General features: G+C 44.5%; 1 protein-coding gene across 1 annotated transcript; it reads right to left on the bottom strand.

Annotated features, from left to right (window-relative positions):
* Window positions 1–3,835: 3,835 nt before the first annotated feature.
* On the bottom strand, window positions 3,836–18,302 carry CHRNA6 (cholinergic receptor nicotinic alpha 6 subunit). The gene is made up of 6 exons (XM_045021546.1): window positions 18,224–18,302; window positions 13,298–13,437; window positions 11,908–11,952; window positions 9,476–9,585; window positions 8,392–9,370; window positions 3,836–4,668 (listed from the first exon to the last, which is right to left on the bottom strand). Exons 1-6 carry the CDS (start codon window positions 18,300–18,302, stop codon window positions 4,546–4,548), a joined length of 1,476 nt encoding a protein of 491 aa, XP_044877481.1. The 3' UTR covers window positions 3,836–4,545.
* Window positions 18,303–18,629: the final 327 nt, after the last annotated feature.

Here is an 18,629-nt window from a genome sequence, read left to right as displayed (position 1 = left end):
ACAGGATACTGGGCTGGAGGGACCTTTGGTCTGACCCAGTATGGCTGTTCTTATGTTCTAACCTAAATGAACCCAAAGTTATGGAGACAGCTATGAGTCAAGGAAGCTAGCAGAGTATCAGAAACCTGGAAAAGTCTCTGACTGGATGGGCTCAGGCATTTGGTCACAAGCTGAGGTGGTTCAAAAGTTTTGGCTTTTTTTTAAGCTGAATTTTTTAATTGTTTTTTTAAGCAATCAAACACAGCAAGCAGCAAATATTTTTTTTCAAGGATTTGTCCCAGTGCAGAATGGGAAAAAAGTTTGCAATCTTGATAATGTTTGTGGGACAGGAAAATTGTTTCCTGTTGAGCTCTATTCACAACAAGGCTTGTCAAAACCGGGCCCCAGAAGGTGATAAATTGACCCAGACCCACTGGGTTTAGCCGAAATGGTAATTGAACCACAACCTCAAATCCCTCACAGGGAGAGAAACTGCTGAGGCTGGAGTTGCCAAGGCCCAAGATGCAACAGCGAGCGTAGATGAGGTGACATTATTGTCATTGGCGGGGACATTTAGAGCACACCAAAGTCAGAGTGTGACCCTACTGGCCACCATGAGGATCCATGCAAAGAGCAGCTTGCTTCTGAAACTGTAGCTGGAATGGTGCTGCTCAGAAAACTCCTTCTGTCAACATGGTCAGCGATTCCAAGGTTGTTGTGCCTGGCCTCCTCTACAACACAGGCCAGAGAACCTCCCCAAAATCATTCCTGAAGTGTATAGTTCAGACAGACATCCAGTCTCGATTTAAAAATTGCCAGTGATTGAGAATCCACCATGACGCACAATAAATTGTTCCTCTGGGTAATTATCCTCATTATTAAAAATGTACACCATGTCTCTAGTCTGCATTGGTCTAGCTTCAACTTCCAACCATTGGAGATTGTTAGTCCTTTCTCTGCTAGACTGAAGAGCCATTAGCAAATATTTGTTCCCCCGGAGGCACGTATAGCCTGAAACCAAGTCACCCCTTAAGCTTCTCTTTGACTGAAGGATTAGAAAACATGTCCTATAGTTAAAGACTCAAGGAACAGTCTATTTAGTTTAACAATCTCCTTGCCCTTCGCTGACCCCGTTCCAATTTGTCAATATCCTTCTTGACTGTGGACACCAGACCTGGACACAATATTCCAGTAACAACCAAACCAGTGCCAAATACAGAGGTAAAATAACCTCTCTAGTCCTCCTTGATATTCCCGTTTATGCATCCCAGAACCACATTAGCTCTTTCGGCCACCATGTTCAGCTCACGTTCAGCTGCTTATCCACCACGATCCCCAAATCTTTTTCAAAGACACTGCTTCCTAGGATAGAGCCACCATCTTATCAGTACAGCCTATGTTCTTTTTCCTTAGATGTAGAATCATAGAAGATCAGGGTTGGAAGAGACCTCAGGAGGCCATCTAATCCAACCCCCTGCTCAAAGCAGGACCAACCCCCAATTAAATCATCCCAGCCAGGGCTTTGTCAAGCTGGGCCTTAAAAACCTCTAAGGAGGGAGATTCCACCACCTCCCTAGGCAACCCATTCCAGTGCTTCACCACCCTCCTAGTGAAATAGTTTTTCTTCATATCAAGCCTAGACCTCCAATTTGTCTTGGTCACTCTGGACCCCATCCCTACCCTCCAGCTCATCTACCTCTCCCCAGCTTAGTGTCATCTGCAAATTTTCTCAGGGTGCAATCCATCCCAACATCCAGATCATTAATGAAGCTGTTGAACAAAACCGGCCCCAGGACCGATCCCTGGGGCACTCTGCTTGATACCGGCTGCCAACTAGACATCGAGCCGTTGATCACTACCCATTGAGCCCGACGATCTAGCCAGATTTCTATTCACTTTATATGTATACCTTTGCGTTTAGTGGTATTAAACGCCCATATTATTTGCTTGTGCCGAGTTACCAAGCAATACAAATGGTTCTGGATCAGTGACCTGTCCTCGTCATTATTTTCCGCCCACCTCAATTTTTGTGTCATCTGCAAACTTTATCAGTGATTTTTTGTTTTCCTCTAGGTCCTTAATAAAAATACCAAGAACTGTGGGGGCCTGTGGGACCCCATTAGTAACACACCTGCTCAATGATGACCCCCCCTTTCCAATTACATTTTGAGACCTGTTAGTTAACCAGCTTTTAAGCCGTTTAATGTGGCCCATGTTAATTTCATCATGTGGCCACCAATTTTGGACTAGTTGCACTTATTGCAACAAAATATTTGCCACCTTTAAACACCAAGCTCACATCTTTCACCTGAGCTAGAATTCAACAAGCTGGATTGCCAGATGTGATCGGAGGTGTCCCCGAGTCCCCGAGGAGGAAGGGTGTTTGATGGAGAAGTGGAGGTATACATCAGGTGGGTTGACACTGAGGGCTGATAAGGTGCTGGAGGCCTTAACTGTACCGTTCCAGAAATTCTAACCCCATTCCTTAAAATTTGTGTTACAGAAAGTACCCTATTGCTTCTGAGGTGTTAGCTTCGGGGCCCTGGCCTCCATGAAGCACACTTTAACTGCACCTCTTTCCTTAACTGGCTGCTGTTTATTTGCAAATAACAGTAAATGGCAGAGAGCAAGGCACTGTCCATGCACCAATATCAGAATTCAGGCCACAACTCCCCTTCCTTCCCATCCACAATTCAGTGAATTCAAAAAAAGAATTCAACTTGACAGTAGCCCTTCAAGTCCTCATTAAAAAACCACCAACATTCCTCAAGAAGGCATGTTCCAGAGGCTTTATTCAGCAATGGGCTAATGAGATAAACCATGCGTGTTCAAACATCTGCACAGCACTCACTGTACATGATTGAGCGGCATTCAACTGTGCCACAGACAGCATTGGTTGTATTATATTTAAATAAAATAATTTACCTCTTCAAATACTGTAATAGGAAAATGATATTCTTTCCAGACCCCTGTTGATTTATGGCATAAATCAAACCCCTCTTCTCACTGATCTATATTCATTTGAAATAAACAATCTTTTAAATAATCCTAGTTCTTAAGTACCTGCTAACTGTGTTATATTGTTTAAAAATACTCTTTTGTTATAAGAGATTGCATCAGTTCAGGAAACTGTGACAATCAGCGCTTTGATCTACATATTGCATGCATCTACCACACCTTTTCACATGAAAGAGGCAGGATCTTCCATTGCTTCTGTCACTAAAAACATCCATTGACTTCAATGGACATTTTGTCTCTTAGTAAGGAGTGGAGGCTCGAGTCCTTAGGAACATGTTGAGGCAGAGACCTTGTGGCAAACCAGCAAAAGGTGTAAAAAAAAAACCTACATAGGCTGCAGTTTAGCAAAGCACTTAGGCTCAATTTACACGTGTTTAACTTTATCCACTGTGAATGGTCTAATTGAAGTCAATGGGCCTATCTGCAGTGCAAAAAGTTAAGCACATGTATCTTCGCAGGACTGAAGTTGATGTCCATGGAACTTAATCATAAACTTAAAATTAAGCCATGTGATTAACAGCTTTGCTGAATACGGGCCTTGAGTTGGGTAGCCACAATGCAGAAGATGCGGAGCTTTTCCTGAACTGGGTCCACATTAGTCTGTTTCAGGGGTAGTCAATTATTTTTTGTCGCGGTCCAAATTTCTTGATCAAAGTATAGTCAAGGTCCAAACTCCAGAGAAAATAATAAAAAATTAACAATAATGATAAGTAAATAAAAATATTTTAGGTCCATTCAAAAGCATCTGGCGGTCCGGATTTGGCCTGTGGTCAGCCTGTTGACTACGCCAGTCATATTTTGGTTTTTATAGTACTTTTATTCACGTTGATTGCTTCACTGTAAGACTACAACAAACCATCAATGCATTCAGCAGGATTGTCGTAGGTAATCCAAGTGCTGTAGTGAAGAGTACTGTGGCTATAAAGACAGTAAAATAAACACACGCAATGTTTAGCGTGCACTTTTGAGCAGAAGCAAGAGCGCTAGAATACAGTAGGCGGGGAATTTTCCAAGGGTCCTTTGCTGGCCTAACTCTGACTTCAGTGGAGGCAATGGTAAAATTCCCACTAGCCTTGCTCTGCTTCTGTTGGAGTCAGTGGTTACCACTGACATCAATGGGAGCACAGTTAGGCCGATACTGGAGGCTTTTGAAAATCTCCCCCTAGATAACAAGGAGCAGGAATTGCCACACAGGTCCTCAAAGGGATCATCGGTGTATGTGCAAAGTGCCCAGTCATTGAATGGTGTCATCAGCCAGGTGGAGAGACGGCAGCCCGCCGTTGAAGTCAGTCACTGGGCACTCGATGATGATATGCGACAATCTGAAACTGACCTCAGGACGGAATGCCTTCTCTCTCCCTGTGACTGTTGGAAGGGGAAGCCACACCATGATCTCTTAGCCAGAGGGAACATCAGCTTAAAAACAGCCCTTTGCAGATGGATCCTTGGAGGATGGGCCGAGCGTAACAAGAGAAAGTGGAGGGGATGGGTGGATCTCCAAAAAAGTAGGGAATTGAATAAAACAAAAACCAACCAGCATTCTTGGGATTATGTGTCTGCTATTAGTGGCTGCAGAAATAACCCTCCTGTCCCAAACACACAGAGAACGATGAACACCCAAAGGAACACCCTGTCTATCACCATAGCCACGTATTTCCAGTCGTCCTCCACCTGCAATGCAGAAAAGAAAGGATACACCACATTAAACATACTATGAATGTGATGGGTGCATTTGATCCCCTGCTAGAAATAACTGTAGTGAGGAAGGGGCTTGTGAGTGTCGGGAAGAAGAATATACACGAGCTATGAAATTTACAAAAGTGACTAATGCTTGCCTCAATATTTGGGTGCTCAAAGGGGCCTGATTTCCCGAGGGTGAATGCTCAGCGCTTCAATGTGCCCAGAGTTGGGCTCTCAAATGACTTTTGACAAATCTTGGGCACAACTGCAAACCCTTGGCCAAGTTTGTAGCGTCTCCTTTAAATAGACACATCCGCTGCAAATAACAGAACCACGGTAGATGATCGCCGTAGTGTCAGATTCTGTGTCAGGTGCACCCATGTAAATCCAGGATAACTGATCAACAGGAGAGCAGAATTCGATTCTAGGACTTCAAGGCAAGGAAAAAATATGGGCTATAAGAATCAATCTAATCAGTTCAGGTTTAGGATAAAAACCAAAATGCTCAAAAACCTCCGACAAAAGGAAAAAGAAAAAAGGTTGCAACAAATAAGAAAATAGGAGCAATTAGTCAAGCCCTGCTCTCAGTTACACTGTTGGAAATCCAGTGAAACAAATGGAATTCGTCCTCCAGATTTCTACTGGTGTAACAGAAGAATTTGGCCCAACTGCCGATTCAAGAGGCAGTTCCCATCTGTGACCTGATTCACCACTGTGATATTGCAGAGTTATCCTGGTCAAACGCCACGAATTTCCGTCCAAAATGGGGACGCAGACCTGTACCGTATAGCAAAGTTCTTCAATGATTGATCCAAGCATGTGCTCAAGTGCTTTCCTGAATCAGAGCCTAAGTGCTGTCAGGACAACCAATGGAATACACACCAGACAGGATGCTATTGCCCTTTAAAATCCTGCATTAAAGCATCTCCAGCTATTAGTAGCAAAACCATCAAATTAAAATTAAAACAAGGCAGCAGCAGCACTTAGTAGCGCCTAAGACTGGCAAGGTGCGTTTTTTGGCCTCTGCCCTGGTCTCATGATATTTCAGGCCAGCACATCAGCAGGATCTACTGGAACTTACATAAGAGAGGCTGTTTCTGCAAGATTTCTAGCCCCGCTTTGCTGACAAGTTCAGAAAGTAAATATAAACCATAGGGAAGCTGTATCCAAACCAACCTGACCCACCCAGGCCTTCTGAGGCGCCTTTTCACTACTACTTAGCCCTGGAATATTAATTTTTTTGTGGCTAACTCTGAGCTGACATTGTCCCTTTCATGTCTCCTTCCCTTTTCAGCAGCCTTCGCATTTTTATATGCAGGGTTGTGGTAGCCAGGTAGGTCCTAGGGCAGCAGAGAGACAAGGCGAGTGAGGTCATATCTTTTAGTGGACCAAGATCCGTTGGTAGGAGAGACAAGCTTTCGAGTTACCCAGAGCTCTTCTTCAGGCCTGTCAAACTAACTCTGAGTGTCGCTGCTAAATGCAAGGTGGGCCAGCTGGAACTACTCATACTGGGAGGCTGGGATTTCCTTTCCCAGCCCGGAAGAAGAGCTCGGTGTAAGCTCGGAAGCTTGTCTCGCTCATCAACACAAGTTGGCCCAATACACGACATTTCCTCACCCACCTCGTTTCTCATTTTTAACAGCACTTTTGCTCCTTCCAAAGGTTGCTGCTGTGCTCTGAGTGCAAATACAGCCCCGATTCCTGTAACCCTTTGTCCACATTTCAGTGCTGCTGTCCTTCTGACACCTTCCAGCCTTCTCCCCATGGCAGGCCCGAGCGGCAAGCGGTGTTCTGAGGAGTACGAAGGGTTAAGTCACAGCTTGCCCAAGCATTCCCTCCCCCCAACTAAGAGTCCTGGGTTTTATTTGTAACACGTTTTGAAAGGCTGGAGCCGGTCTCGCGATTGATAAGGAGCTGCCAATGCTCCGTTTGAATAGAGAACGCGATTTAAAGTAGTGTTAAGCCATGCTGCAATTGCACAAAAAGAGCAGAAGCCGTTAGGGAGTTGTTAGAGGCGTCTAATCTAAGGGGCACGTTCTGCCTACTTTGTGCAGCTCCCAGGATGCAAAGCTGCTGTCATCTCGGTTTAGCTAAAATGCACCAGTGAACCTGTCTGGGGATTGGTCCTGCTTTGAGTAGAGGGTGGGGACGACTAAATGACCTCCTGAGGTCCCTTCCAACCCTGAGATTCCATGATTCTATGACAGTGCACAAACACTGGTTACACCGTTTGGGAATGCAGTGTTACACCGTGCAGGGAAAGACATGCATGCCACACCCTTTCAAAGCACTTCCTCATACTCCAGGCAGCACTCTGGCCTAGCACCTAGTCTCGATTTAGATGAAAGATTCATTATTCTGCACAAGCAAACCCATTAGCCAAACACCGAGTCTTGTTTCTAAAAGCCTCTTAATCCCTCCACCCCCAAACTACTGGGAATCCCAGGCAGAGGGAGCCCAGGCACCTATCTCAGCACTCACCCCTCAGCTTGGCCTCTGGTGAGGAGCCACCTAGCGTGATGGCTTTTGTGAATCCCATTCCATTCTAAGGCGCCTACTTCTCCCCATTCGTTGCCTAGGGAGCTTAGGCACATAACCCAGGCTTTTTGAACCCCAGTGATTTTCTAAGGGCCTAAACGAGACGCTCAGCATCATTACACCTACGTTTCTTTGTGACTCGAACCTTAAGTTGGGAATTGGTCCTGCTTGGAGCAGGGGGTTGGAATAGATGACCTCCTGAGGTCCCTTCCAACCCTGATATTCTATGATTCTAAGTGACTTGCCCAAGGACACACAGGACATCTGTGGCAGAAGTAGGAACTGAAACCAGATTCTGCACCTTAACTGCACCTTAACCTTCCTCTCAGCACTTTTTAAGACTGAGCCTCTTGTGAGAGAGGAGTGTAGAAGGAAGCATTACAATCCATTATAATTGCTGCGAGAAAGCAGCATGCAAGGAAGAAAAGCCCCTTGCACTCCCAATGGAGGAATCCTGAGGCTGCTACACAAGATTACAGTGTCAGTTAAAGCTTGCCGGGAAAGACACAGGCCACGGAATAGTAGACTGAGTGGTACTGCGCTGGGCTTCTAGGGAAGGAGGAGGGTTTCTACATGTAAATCAGCAGGAAAAGTGATGATAGTAACGGATGTGGGTGGCAAAGTCTATGATACCTCAAATAAAGAGAACAGGGTTGGACAGGGTTCTGCAACCACAATTTTCAAACAGCCATTACTGATTTTGGTTCCCATGTTTTTGGGAGCACAACTTGAAACACTTTAAAGGGGCCTAATTGTCAGAAAGTGGCCAGCACCCAACTCGCTGAAAATCAGCCCCCTTTTAAGTTGTCTCAAGTTGGGCCCCAAAAATGGAGGCTACCAAAATCACTGGCCACCGAGGAAAATTTAGGCCTGTGAAACTATATAAAGTGCTGGTAAGAGACTACTTGGGAAATCTGAATCTATATACACGGGTGGTTCCAGACGGTGGGCCCATTCTGGAAGTCAAGTCTATAAACATAGAGAGAACGGCAGGACCCTGAACACTAAGCAGCATGGGGGTTCATAAACAAACCACTCCAAACAAATTTGGTAGCTTTTTGGAGAGTTACAGAATAGCACCACTGAGTTCAGTGGGACGACTGATGCACACAACCGCGCCCTGCTGGGAGTGGAAGGTTCATAATGCAGCCCAGGCAGTGGGAATAACCCTCTTACCTCTTTAGTTTCGTTTTGGCTCCTCATGTTTTCAGCGATGAACTGAACGCTGCTAATTACCTCGTCGACTTCAGCAGAGTACTCGACGTGCTCCACCCCCCATTTCATGGGCTGAGGGCTCAATCTTCTTTTGCCGGTAACAAGTTCGTTCACCTTGTCACAGTGGCAGCATCTCTGTTCCTTGTATAATTTAACATCTCCGTATTGCTTCATCTTGCTAGATTTATTGGCAAGCCCTTTCTTACTCTTTTTAGAGCTGGTTTCCTTCTGCGGCTCTAGAGGTCTTGTCATCATTAGGACTTTGGGCAGGAGCTTGAGAAAGACGCTTTTTACCCATTTGGGCATGGTGTGTGTGGTTGGAGTCCTGTAATGGATGTTAAGCACAAACACGGTGATGACAATTGATAGGGTCACAAATATCATGGTGAAGAGCAGGTATTCGCCAACCAGTGGAATTACCAGAGAAGTTGATGGAATTGTCTCTGTGATGACCAACAAAAATACAGTCAGAGAAAGTAGCACTGAGATGCAGAGGGTCACCTTCTCACCACAGTCAGATGGAAGGTAAAAGACTAATAGAGTTAGGAATGAAATGAAGAGACAGGGAATGATCAGATTAATGGTGTAAAACATGGGTAGCCTTCGGATATAAAAGGAGTATGTTATATCTGTATAGATCTCTTCACAACAATTATATTTTATATCGTGTTTATAGCCAGAAGCATCAACTATTTCCCATTCATTGTTTTCCCAAAGGTCATTCATATCCACTTTGGAGCCAATAATCAGGAGGTCAATTTTGGCTTTGTCATATGTCCAGGAGCCAAATTTCAGTGAACAATTCTGGTGGTCAAAGGGAAAAAATGTGATATCCATAGGACAGGAGCTTTTAAAAATAGCAGGTGGCGTCCAAGTGATCATCCCATCATATTTAAGAAGAGCTTTTGTCTTGCTTTCGACTTGAAAATCCCCAACAGCACTAGAAATACAAATGACAGTGTAAACAATATGAACAAGAAAGTGAAACAGCATCTTATATAAAATGGTGACCTTTGAAAGATGGCAAACGTAAAAAGCATTATACTTGTTATACAAGACGATGTCAGGTTTCCAAATTTTATCCGCTGGCACCCGAACAAATTCAATTCCACCATATTCCATTGGATCCCATCGCAATTTATAGTCATTCCAAATCTAAAGGAAGGAAAAATAATTATTTTAAGCCTAGTGTTTTCAACTCACGCTTAAAGATTTGCCTGGAAAAGGTGCAGTGCACCACGAGAAAGCTATGGCACAGCACTTTGAGCACTTTGGGATGCAACACAACGTCTTAAGTTAATTAACTTAACAGTCATGTGTCCAGTACACAAGAGTACTGCTCATGTTTACTCCATCCTCACTTGCATAGGGCTATGGCTCTAAATACTGTGGATCAATCATGTGGCCTGTCTTCTGGCTTGCTGCTGCTCCATAGCCACCAACCACGTTGACCTATGTGAGTCTTGGGTGGAGATCCTTCTGCGATGCAGGCAGGCGACATGGGGCCTGCTGTCATTATGATCACAGAACTGCCTAGCGGCCCAACCAAGGTCAGGGCTGTACATATGCATACAGGACAGTCTCTGCCTTGGAGGATTTACAGGCTATATAGACAAGGCAGACTATACTAAGGCACAGAAAGGGGAAGTGGTTGATCTAAGGTCACCCAGCAGGTCAATGGCCAAGCCAAGAATAGAACCTAGGTCTCCCAAGTCCCAGCCTAGTGCCCTTTCACTGGAGTGGAGCACACCACCTTCCTGTGGGGCTTGGGGCTAAGCCTTTATTCCAATTTACCTGTTGGGTTCCGGGAAGTGGGCGGGCAAAAGCCCAGCCACTGCTAAAGGACCCCACCCCAGCCTAAGGGGAGGATCTACAGAACCAGGAAACCAAATGATTTCGCGGGACAACTAATGAAATAACAGGGACAAGAGTGCGGTTAAAGGGTCAAAAGAAGGGAGCCTGACGGGGACACCGAGCAGAGAACCCTGGACAGCGCCCACTGCTCCTCGAAAGCGTCAAGGGAGCCAGTGGACGCTGCCCAGAGGAACTGTGCCCGGATAGTGAACGGACAGAGGCTCGTAAACAGGACTCACAGTCGCAGGAGTCTCCATTGGCCAACCGCCTCTCCCTGGTCGCGTAGATGGCCATTTTAGCCAGGGCAAGGAGGAGGTTGACCAGGAGGTCCCGCGACTTTGTGGGGCCACGGATAGGGAGTGCATGAAGAAGGAGGTGAGGGGAAAAGTGCAGCCAGAAACTAAACAGAATATTCGTGAGGAGTCGGTATAGGGGCTAAATTATTCCAGCATAGCGGGCTAGAGCGCCTTGTCTGGGCCTCACAGAGAGTGCCATTAAACCTAATGGCTGAGCTTTTCAAAGCAGCCTAAACCTCACCTAAACTTCTCTTTTGAAAAAATCACAATCCCTCTGTACAGACAGACACACACGGGAGAGATAAAAGATGTTTTTACCCTGCTAGGAAAGCATACAAGTGAACGTTACCGCCTGACTTCTTTTAGTGGAACAAGTCTCTCTCTCTCTCTTTGCTGGCCATGGTTCTTTTTGTTGGAATGAAGGGCAAAGAGGCTGCGGGAAGCTACACCAGCATGGAGGTGGGGGTTTACACAGGAAGGAGCGGGTGTGCTGTTGGGCAACATCACAGTGTTTACCTGGCTGCACAATTGGGAGCACAAGCTAATATCTCGCTGAATATTTGAAAAATTGGAGATAATTCGGTTGTTCTGTTAAGCACCCAAAATTATTGGCTTCCAGATTAACTGGGCATTTAAATTGCTCTTAGGAAATTATTCCTGTCTGTGTGCAGATCTGCATATTTAATTGTCCCTCTTGTGCATAGGCCAAGCCCAAGGACATGTAATGTAGCAGATGAAATGCATGGTAACACAGTAGCTAATGAAGGAGGGGAGGGATAGCTTAGTGGTTTGCGCATTGGCCTGCTAAACCCCAGGCTATGAGTTCAATCCTTGACAGGGCCATTTAGTGATCTAGCACCAAAAATAATAGTTGGGGATTGGTCCTGCTTTAAGCAGAGGATTGGACTAGATAAGTTCCCTTAACCCTAAAAAGAGTAATACACAATAAAAATGTGGGAGGAACCTTTACATAATTTCAAATATTATGGTACTTAAGTTATAAAACCTTTCAAATGTGCCCTTGGTTAGATTGAATTCTCTTGATCTGTGGGCTGGTCCACACTACAAAATTAGGTAGTTAAAAAGTCATGCTCCATGCAATGTCATTAAGTTGACCTAAGCTCCAGCACACGCATTGCTAGGTCGACGAAAGAATTCTGCCAGCAATGCAGCTGCTGCAACATTGCTAGTGCAGACATAGTGTGTTTCTCTGAAGACACTGTTACAAAAGAGATGTTTATTCTTTAGATCGAATTCATGCCAACACACACATTCAAAGCCCAGTGTTGATGCAAAACACATACTGATGTGCAATGCTGACACTTACATGTCGCAGCCACAGGTTGGTTTCCATAATCTGATTGACTTCATCCTAGAGATAAATAGATGGACACTTTTCAATCCCACAAATCAGTTACAGCATCCACAGACAGTTACCAGTTAGCCCAATTCAGACAGAAACCAAAACTCATATAGGTCTTGATCCAGCAAAGTCCTGAAGTACATGCTTAACTTTAAGCACACGAGTAGTCCCATTGTAGTCAGTGGGACTATTCAGACACAAAGTTACACAGGTGTTTAAGTGCTTTGCTGGACTGAAGGTTTAATGTGCTGCGTCTACACAACACAATACACAATGCAATGCTTTGTCAACATTAAGGAAAACGGCACCAGTGTAACTATGTCGATGTAGTCATGCCAGTGTAAATGCACTCACACTAGTACTGAATTCAATGGCTGTTGCATTGGGGCTCTAGAAAGAGAGATTGCAGAAGCTTGGGAACATGCATTAATTGCAAACAGCAGCTTATCTGTGAGACACTTAGGCCCTGTCTACACTACAGCTGCTACAGTGGCACAAGTACGGAGCTGCTGCTATGCCCGGTAGGAGCAGAGTATAGACGCTCCCTACATTGACAGAAGGGGTTTTCCCATCCGTGTAGTTAATTCACCTCTCCAAGAGGCAGTGACTAGGATGACAGAAGGATTCTTCCATAGACCTAGCTGTGTCTACACTGGTCGAGCTAACTACAGCACTCAAAGTGTGACATTTTTCACAGCCCCGAGAGAAGTAGCTAGATTGACCTAAGTTTTAGGTGTAGACCAGGCCTTACTTTGGGTGGGTAATAAAAGTTAAGCATTTGGGGCCAGACTTTAAAGGTATTTAGGTACCTAAAGATACAGCTACATGCCTAAGAGGATTTTCAAATGCACCTAGGCCCATTGGGAGGCAGGTGCCTAGGCGCTTTTGAAAACCCCACTAGGTGCCCATGTATACCTTTAGGCACCCAAATACCTTTGAAAATCTGCCCCTTAGTTGATAAAATCCAAGAGTCTAGCTTATGATTTTTCAATATCCAAAAATATATATAGCTCCACTTATGTGTCAGTGTGAGTGTGTGTAGAGAGAAAAAGAAAATAGGAAAACGCCTTTAAATCATCCAAAAAAGAGTACAGATTCTGCACTTGTACGTCTTGAACCGTTAACTCAAGAAACTTCTAATCATCTGAGCCTTGAAGATTACAGAACTGCATCTACACAATATGCAAAGAAAATGGCAAGGTCTGCACACACGAGACTTGTAAATGGCTGTTTGCACGTGCAACCACTGATAACACATATAATTGTGTGTGTAAATTATGTGCATGCAATTGTGCTTATAAACTTCTAAAATCAGCACACATTTGTCTGTTAAGCATTCTGTAATTAATCTTACCACATTTGCAAGCTGTGTAATTGCCACTTCAAAATGTACAGTCACAGGATCAGATACATTTTCCACTGGTCTGATGAAGTGGTTGTAATGGGAGAAAAGTTTTTTAAATAACCGTTCTTCTGGTTCACATGCTGAGCAACCTGCATTGACAAAAATTAACAGAAAGCAATTGCTGAAGAGGCGGGAAAGAGGAGAGAGAAAATTTCAGGCTTAATTTTCACGGGGTCCTCAACCCAGCCTCCACTTGTTAACGCAGACTTTTGGTGCACTGACATGTGAATGCAGTTTTGATAGAAGAGGGCTCCTTAAGCTAGCAGATAAAGGCATAGCAAGATCCAGTGGCTAGATGCTGAAGCTAGAGAAATTCTGAATAGAAGTAAGAGGCAACTTATTACCAGAGTGTAAATAACCATTGGAACAACTTGCCCACGGATGTGGTGGATTCCCCAATTGTGACATACCAGGGTACAATCCAGACTAATGTCACTTCTGGCCTGCAACCTTGGGTGCCTTACAATGCCTTGCTGAAGTAGCTTCCACTTGCGTCGCTCACAAACCCTTCCAGCATGCAAGCCACACCCTGAGTGTCTGTGTGTGTATCTGCAGCCTGCCACACTTGGGTTACACTCTGGCTCTCACCAGCCTGGGTTATATTGCAAGTGGAGGCTGGGTTGAGGACCGCCAGCCCTCTCCTGGACAATACAAATTATTTAAGGTCTGTTATTTCTTTAAAAGAATAATATGCACACAACTTGCCATCCCAAAAGGAGTTTCCCAGACACTTCAGTTTAAACACATCGGATTAGAAAACCAATAAAACACACATTAAATACAAAGAAAGATTTTAAGTGAGTACAAGTAATGAGGCATAAAAGTCAGAAATGGTTACAAGAAAAATAAGGATAAAATGCTTACTGGTGCCTGACTTAACAAACTATATTAAATTCAAAGCGAAGTTTTCTCACCATATGCTTTCAGCAGTCTTACTGAACAAGCTTCTTAGGTCAGGACCATTTCTCAAGGGTCCACCAAATGAAAGTAATAGGTAGCAGGTGTAAAACAAACACAAGAAAGTATTTTTTCACGACAACGCACTGTCAACCTCTGGAACTCCTTGCCAGAGGGTGTTGTGAAGGCCTATACTATAATGGGGTTCAAAAGGGAGCTAGATAGATTCATGGAAGATAGGTCCATCAATGGCTATTAGCCATGCTAGGAGGGAATGGTGTCCCTAGCCTGTTTGCCAGAAGCTGGGATTGGGTGACAGGGCATGGATTACTTGATGATAACCTGTCTGTTCATTCCCTTTGGAGCACCTGCCATTGGCCACTGTCAGAGGACAGAATACTGGGCTTGACGGACCTTTGGTCTGATCCAGTATGGTCGTTCTTATGTTCTCTCAGAATTCAACAAAGGCTTCCTTTGTCACTTCAGGTGCCGTGAAGGGAAGGAAAATGGGCCGCTTGGGGTGTTTGTCCCTCCTTTGTATAGTTACTTTTCTAACTGGGCACTAGGCGATAGAGTCCATGTGGAATGATGTTCCCTGCTGCTTTTTTCCTCACCTGTTTGAGCTTCCTTTGTTTCTCTTACTGCCTGGTTACTGTCTACTGCTTAAATGAAAATTAAGCCTTTTGGACCATGTGTTAATAACAGCACACAGTGGAACCTTATAGCCTCATAGATAATGTTGCCACTCATTTTATCAGGACGATACTGATTAGCAAATTATGAGTTTTAAAATGCTACCTTACAAGGTATACTTGTACAAAAATTATTACAATAGTGTGTAGGGTGTGAATGCAGGGGTGCATTCTGTCACACCATCACTTGAAGCCTTTAAATCAATATTGGATGTTTGGTGCTATTAGGATTATAACTCCAGCACTTGTCTTTGTTGATATTCACAGATTTCCAAAGCAGCAGCTGCAAAGTGAAGCTAAAATGATTTGTCAGTTTTACCTCTGCCCACAGGGTTCTCACCGGCAGCAGTGAAAATTGACAGACTGTGGTCAGTTTTCACTCTGCTACAGCTTGGAGATGCTGTAAACTGCAGCAGAGTAATACTAAAGGCTGAATTGCTATGGAAACGAAGGTTGGGGCTGGGGAGCCAGCACAGGCTGAGCTCTGAAGTTATGTGCTCACAAAGGCCCATCAGGAGAGGGACACTGTGGAAGAAGCCTGCGGGGTGGCCCCAAGTAGAGTGCGTAGCCCAGTAGTGTCAAAGGCCTGTGTGATGCTGGCAGACCAGGTGCCAGCTCATGCCAAGGCCCCAGGCCTCACTGAACGCTGACAAATGCGTAGCTGGAAACCAGGCTGGCTCACTATGCGGTAGCATTATCAAAATAGGTATTAGATGGTAAGTTGATAAGAATGTGTCTAGACTTTATAAAGTGCTTATAGGATGCTGCCTGTATTAATCTCACCTCTATAGCCCCTGGTATAAAGTTATACAGAGCAAGATAGACACTCCAGACTAAGAGGACTGTCTCTGACCCATGATAAGACTATTGTAGTATTTTGGGAGTTCACAATTGTTAGTGGGTTGGTGAAATCTAATTTCACACAGTTAGGGGTGTCTGCCCTGAGCCACTCCAGACAGTGGGGAAAACTGATACAAGGAGGAAAAGTCAGAACCACAACAGGCACCAAGAGCTGCTGTTGTTGCGTGAGTGTCTAGGAGCCGGGACTAAGTAAAGTCCAAGAGCTACAAGCCATTTAGGAAACTGGTGAGTGCACCCCACTGGTAGCAGGCGGAGAGACAATCTCCGTCCTTTTCACTAAAGTCTTGTCTACACATATTTACAAACGGAATTCTCATTACCGCTATCACTGGTTCTTCTATACCAATGTTAGTACCCACTGGAGTTTGAGCCCTGGAGAGAAAGAACGGTCCAGTGGTTATGGTACTAACTGGGTGCGGGCTGTGCTTCAGACTTCCTGGGCCAAGTCGTTTAGCCGCTTCGTGCCTCAATTTCCCATCTGTGAAGTGGATATAATAGCACTGCCCTTCCTCACAGGGGTGTTGTGAGGATAAAAATGTTAAAGAGCATGAATCCCCCTTACTATGGAAACAGGGAACACACAAGTACCTAAATGGAAAAGATAGTTTAGCTCAGCTCCTGCACTTGGACCTAGTTTTACCCCCGATTTGACTGTACTTCCTGCCAGCAGGTTTAAATAACATGGTGGTGAAAACAGGTCACTGGAGCCTTGTCTACACTAGGGCTCCCATCAGCACTGAACAGATCCTAAGAATAGCGGGAATTGCTCATTAAATCATGGTAAATGTTCCACCTTAGGAGTAGGTAACACTTCCATCTTCAACAGGTCATGCCACAGCCAGAAATGTAAATGAGGTGAACAAGGACAAATATTATATGCACCTCTAGCCTAAAGCAGCCCATTGCCAGGCATTCCATTGCTCAGATCCTAAGTAGATCTCATACACGTGTAGCTTTATTTCAAGGGTGCATTTATTATCCACCCAATAGATTACCTCCATTAAGGCCAGAATTTCATCAACTAGTCCTGCAGCAAGCTTACTGTTGAACTGAAGCACCTCTAAATGAGAGACACCCACATTTGATATCGACTGCAAGTGATGGAAAATTTACCTCATTCGTTGGCAAGCTGTTCCAACTCTTAAATAGCCTCAGCTAAACATTTGCGTCTTACTTTCAATGAGATCTTTGCTAACTTCAGGCTCCAGGCATGGCTCAAGCTGAGCTACGCAGCCTGTCATTGTCAAAGCAGACGTATTATTCAGGGTCGCCCAGAGGATTCAGGGGGCCTGGGGTCTTCGGCAGCGGGGGGCCCTCGCTTCGACGGTAATTTGGCGGCGGGTTCCGCTTACCCAGAGTGGAAGAAGCTCCAGAGGCCCGGACCCCGCGAGAGTTTTCCAGGGCCCCTGGAGGGAGTGAAGGACCCCGCTCCAGGGCCCCCGAAAAAGTCTCGTGGGGGGCCCCTATGGGCCCAGGGCAAATTGCCCCACTTGCCCACCCCCCACCCCCGGGTGGCCCTGGAATTATTTATAGGCCCACTATTGCTACCCTTTTAAAATGACATTTCTTCCTCTAGGGTGAAATAAAATCAGCCCAAATTTTATACCAATATTAGAATCTGAAATGTTGGTAAATAGGATTTTTTCTTCCATTTATGGACAGACATTTTTAACGTTCCACCTATGACCTTATATTTTGTTATGTCTAATCTGCAAATTCTGGAAAAGATGGTTCAAATTATTATTATATATTCTTTACGTTTGCATATTTATTGCACCTACTACAATTGAAATGCAATCTCTTTTTTGGCTCGCCTGTCTCTTTCGTCACTTTCCCGTGGAACCATGTTGTCTGAGAATGAGCTGCTTCTCAAAGACTCTCGGGACAAAACTCAATGTTTCCCCACACTGTTTCTTTTGCCTATACGGTAAAGTGAGCAAAAGTGACACCTGCCAGCCAGAGTGACAGAGATTAAAGAGGCGCAAGGTATGAATGAGACCAAGAAGAGCATGTTTGAAATATTCTGGATAAAGTACAATATCTATTGGCTTTTTAATGATCCTGACCATAGATCTATAAGCTAAAGTAACTGAAGCTAAATAAATATTTAGTGAGAAACCTCTAACTTTCATAAATACAAATGCAAAACATGCACAGAAACCTACATTTTTTGCCCTATTTATCTCCTATTTTCCATGATACTCTAGAGGTATTTTCTCATTGACTCAAACCAGAATCAAATGTTTTTAGAAAAAGCATTCTTAAAATTTGGTTTAATAACCACATGTTTAGTATCCTGGACTTTTACACAAGGTTATATTAAGTTAAACAATTGGTTAAAACTTTCAATCAAGCTGAATCCAGGAAAACAGGAGCAGGAAAGGGCTAAATAGATTTCTCAGAGACAAGATAAAAAGAAACCTACCTTTAATCAAGGACATGAACACATATGACCACAGACAGAAGCTGGACTCAAGAAATCCTAGATACTTCTCCGAAAGCATTGTCCAAACAGGACTACAACTCCCTTTTGAGAAGAGAGGTTTGGATAAGCACAGGAACAGACACAAGGTGCATGCGACCCTCAGTTCTTGAACGGTCTCGGTGATGTAAAGATCTATTTCAGTTCTGCATATAAAGCAAAATCTACAGCCAGAGGATCATTACAAACTGTGCACTGTCGCTCTTACTACTACCAAGAGAAGAGAGCTCATGCTGTGTGCACAAAAGGGGAACAAAACTGATTAGTGTCAGGTGAATCGCCACATTTCTAGTCACTCTCCACCCCTGCCAGGATCTCTGTGACAAAGCACGAGCAGAAGGGGAACTGT

Source organism: Mauremys mutica, chromosome 6 (assembly GCF_020497125.1).
Source record: "Mauremys mutica isolate MM-2020 ecotype Southern chromosome 6, ASM2049712v1, whole genome shotgun sequence".
Classification (NCBI taxonomy): Eukaryota; Metazoa; Chordata; order Testudines; family Geoemydidae; genus Mauremys; species Mauremys mutica.
This window is presented reverse-complemented; position numbering and strand designations above follow the sequence as displayed.

What these genes read in the sequence shown, in the direction of transcription:
- CHRNA6 (XM_045021546.1), bottom strand. Translation starts at nt 18,302, where the DNA reads ATGCTTTCGGAGAAGTATCTAGGATTTCTTGAGTCCAGCTTCTGTCTG. An exon ending in GTTCATGTCCTTGATTAAAG is followed by an intron (nt 13,438 to 18,223) that starts GTAGGTTTCTTT and finishes TTGTCAATGCAG; the next exon opens with GTTGCTCAGCATGTGAACCA. An exon ending in GACATCGTCTTGTATAACAA is followed by an intron (nt 9,371 to 9,475) that starts GTATAATGCTTT and finishes TTGTATTTCTAG; the next exon opens with TGCTGTTGGGGATTTTCAAG.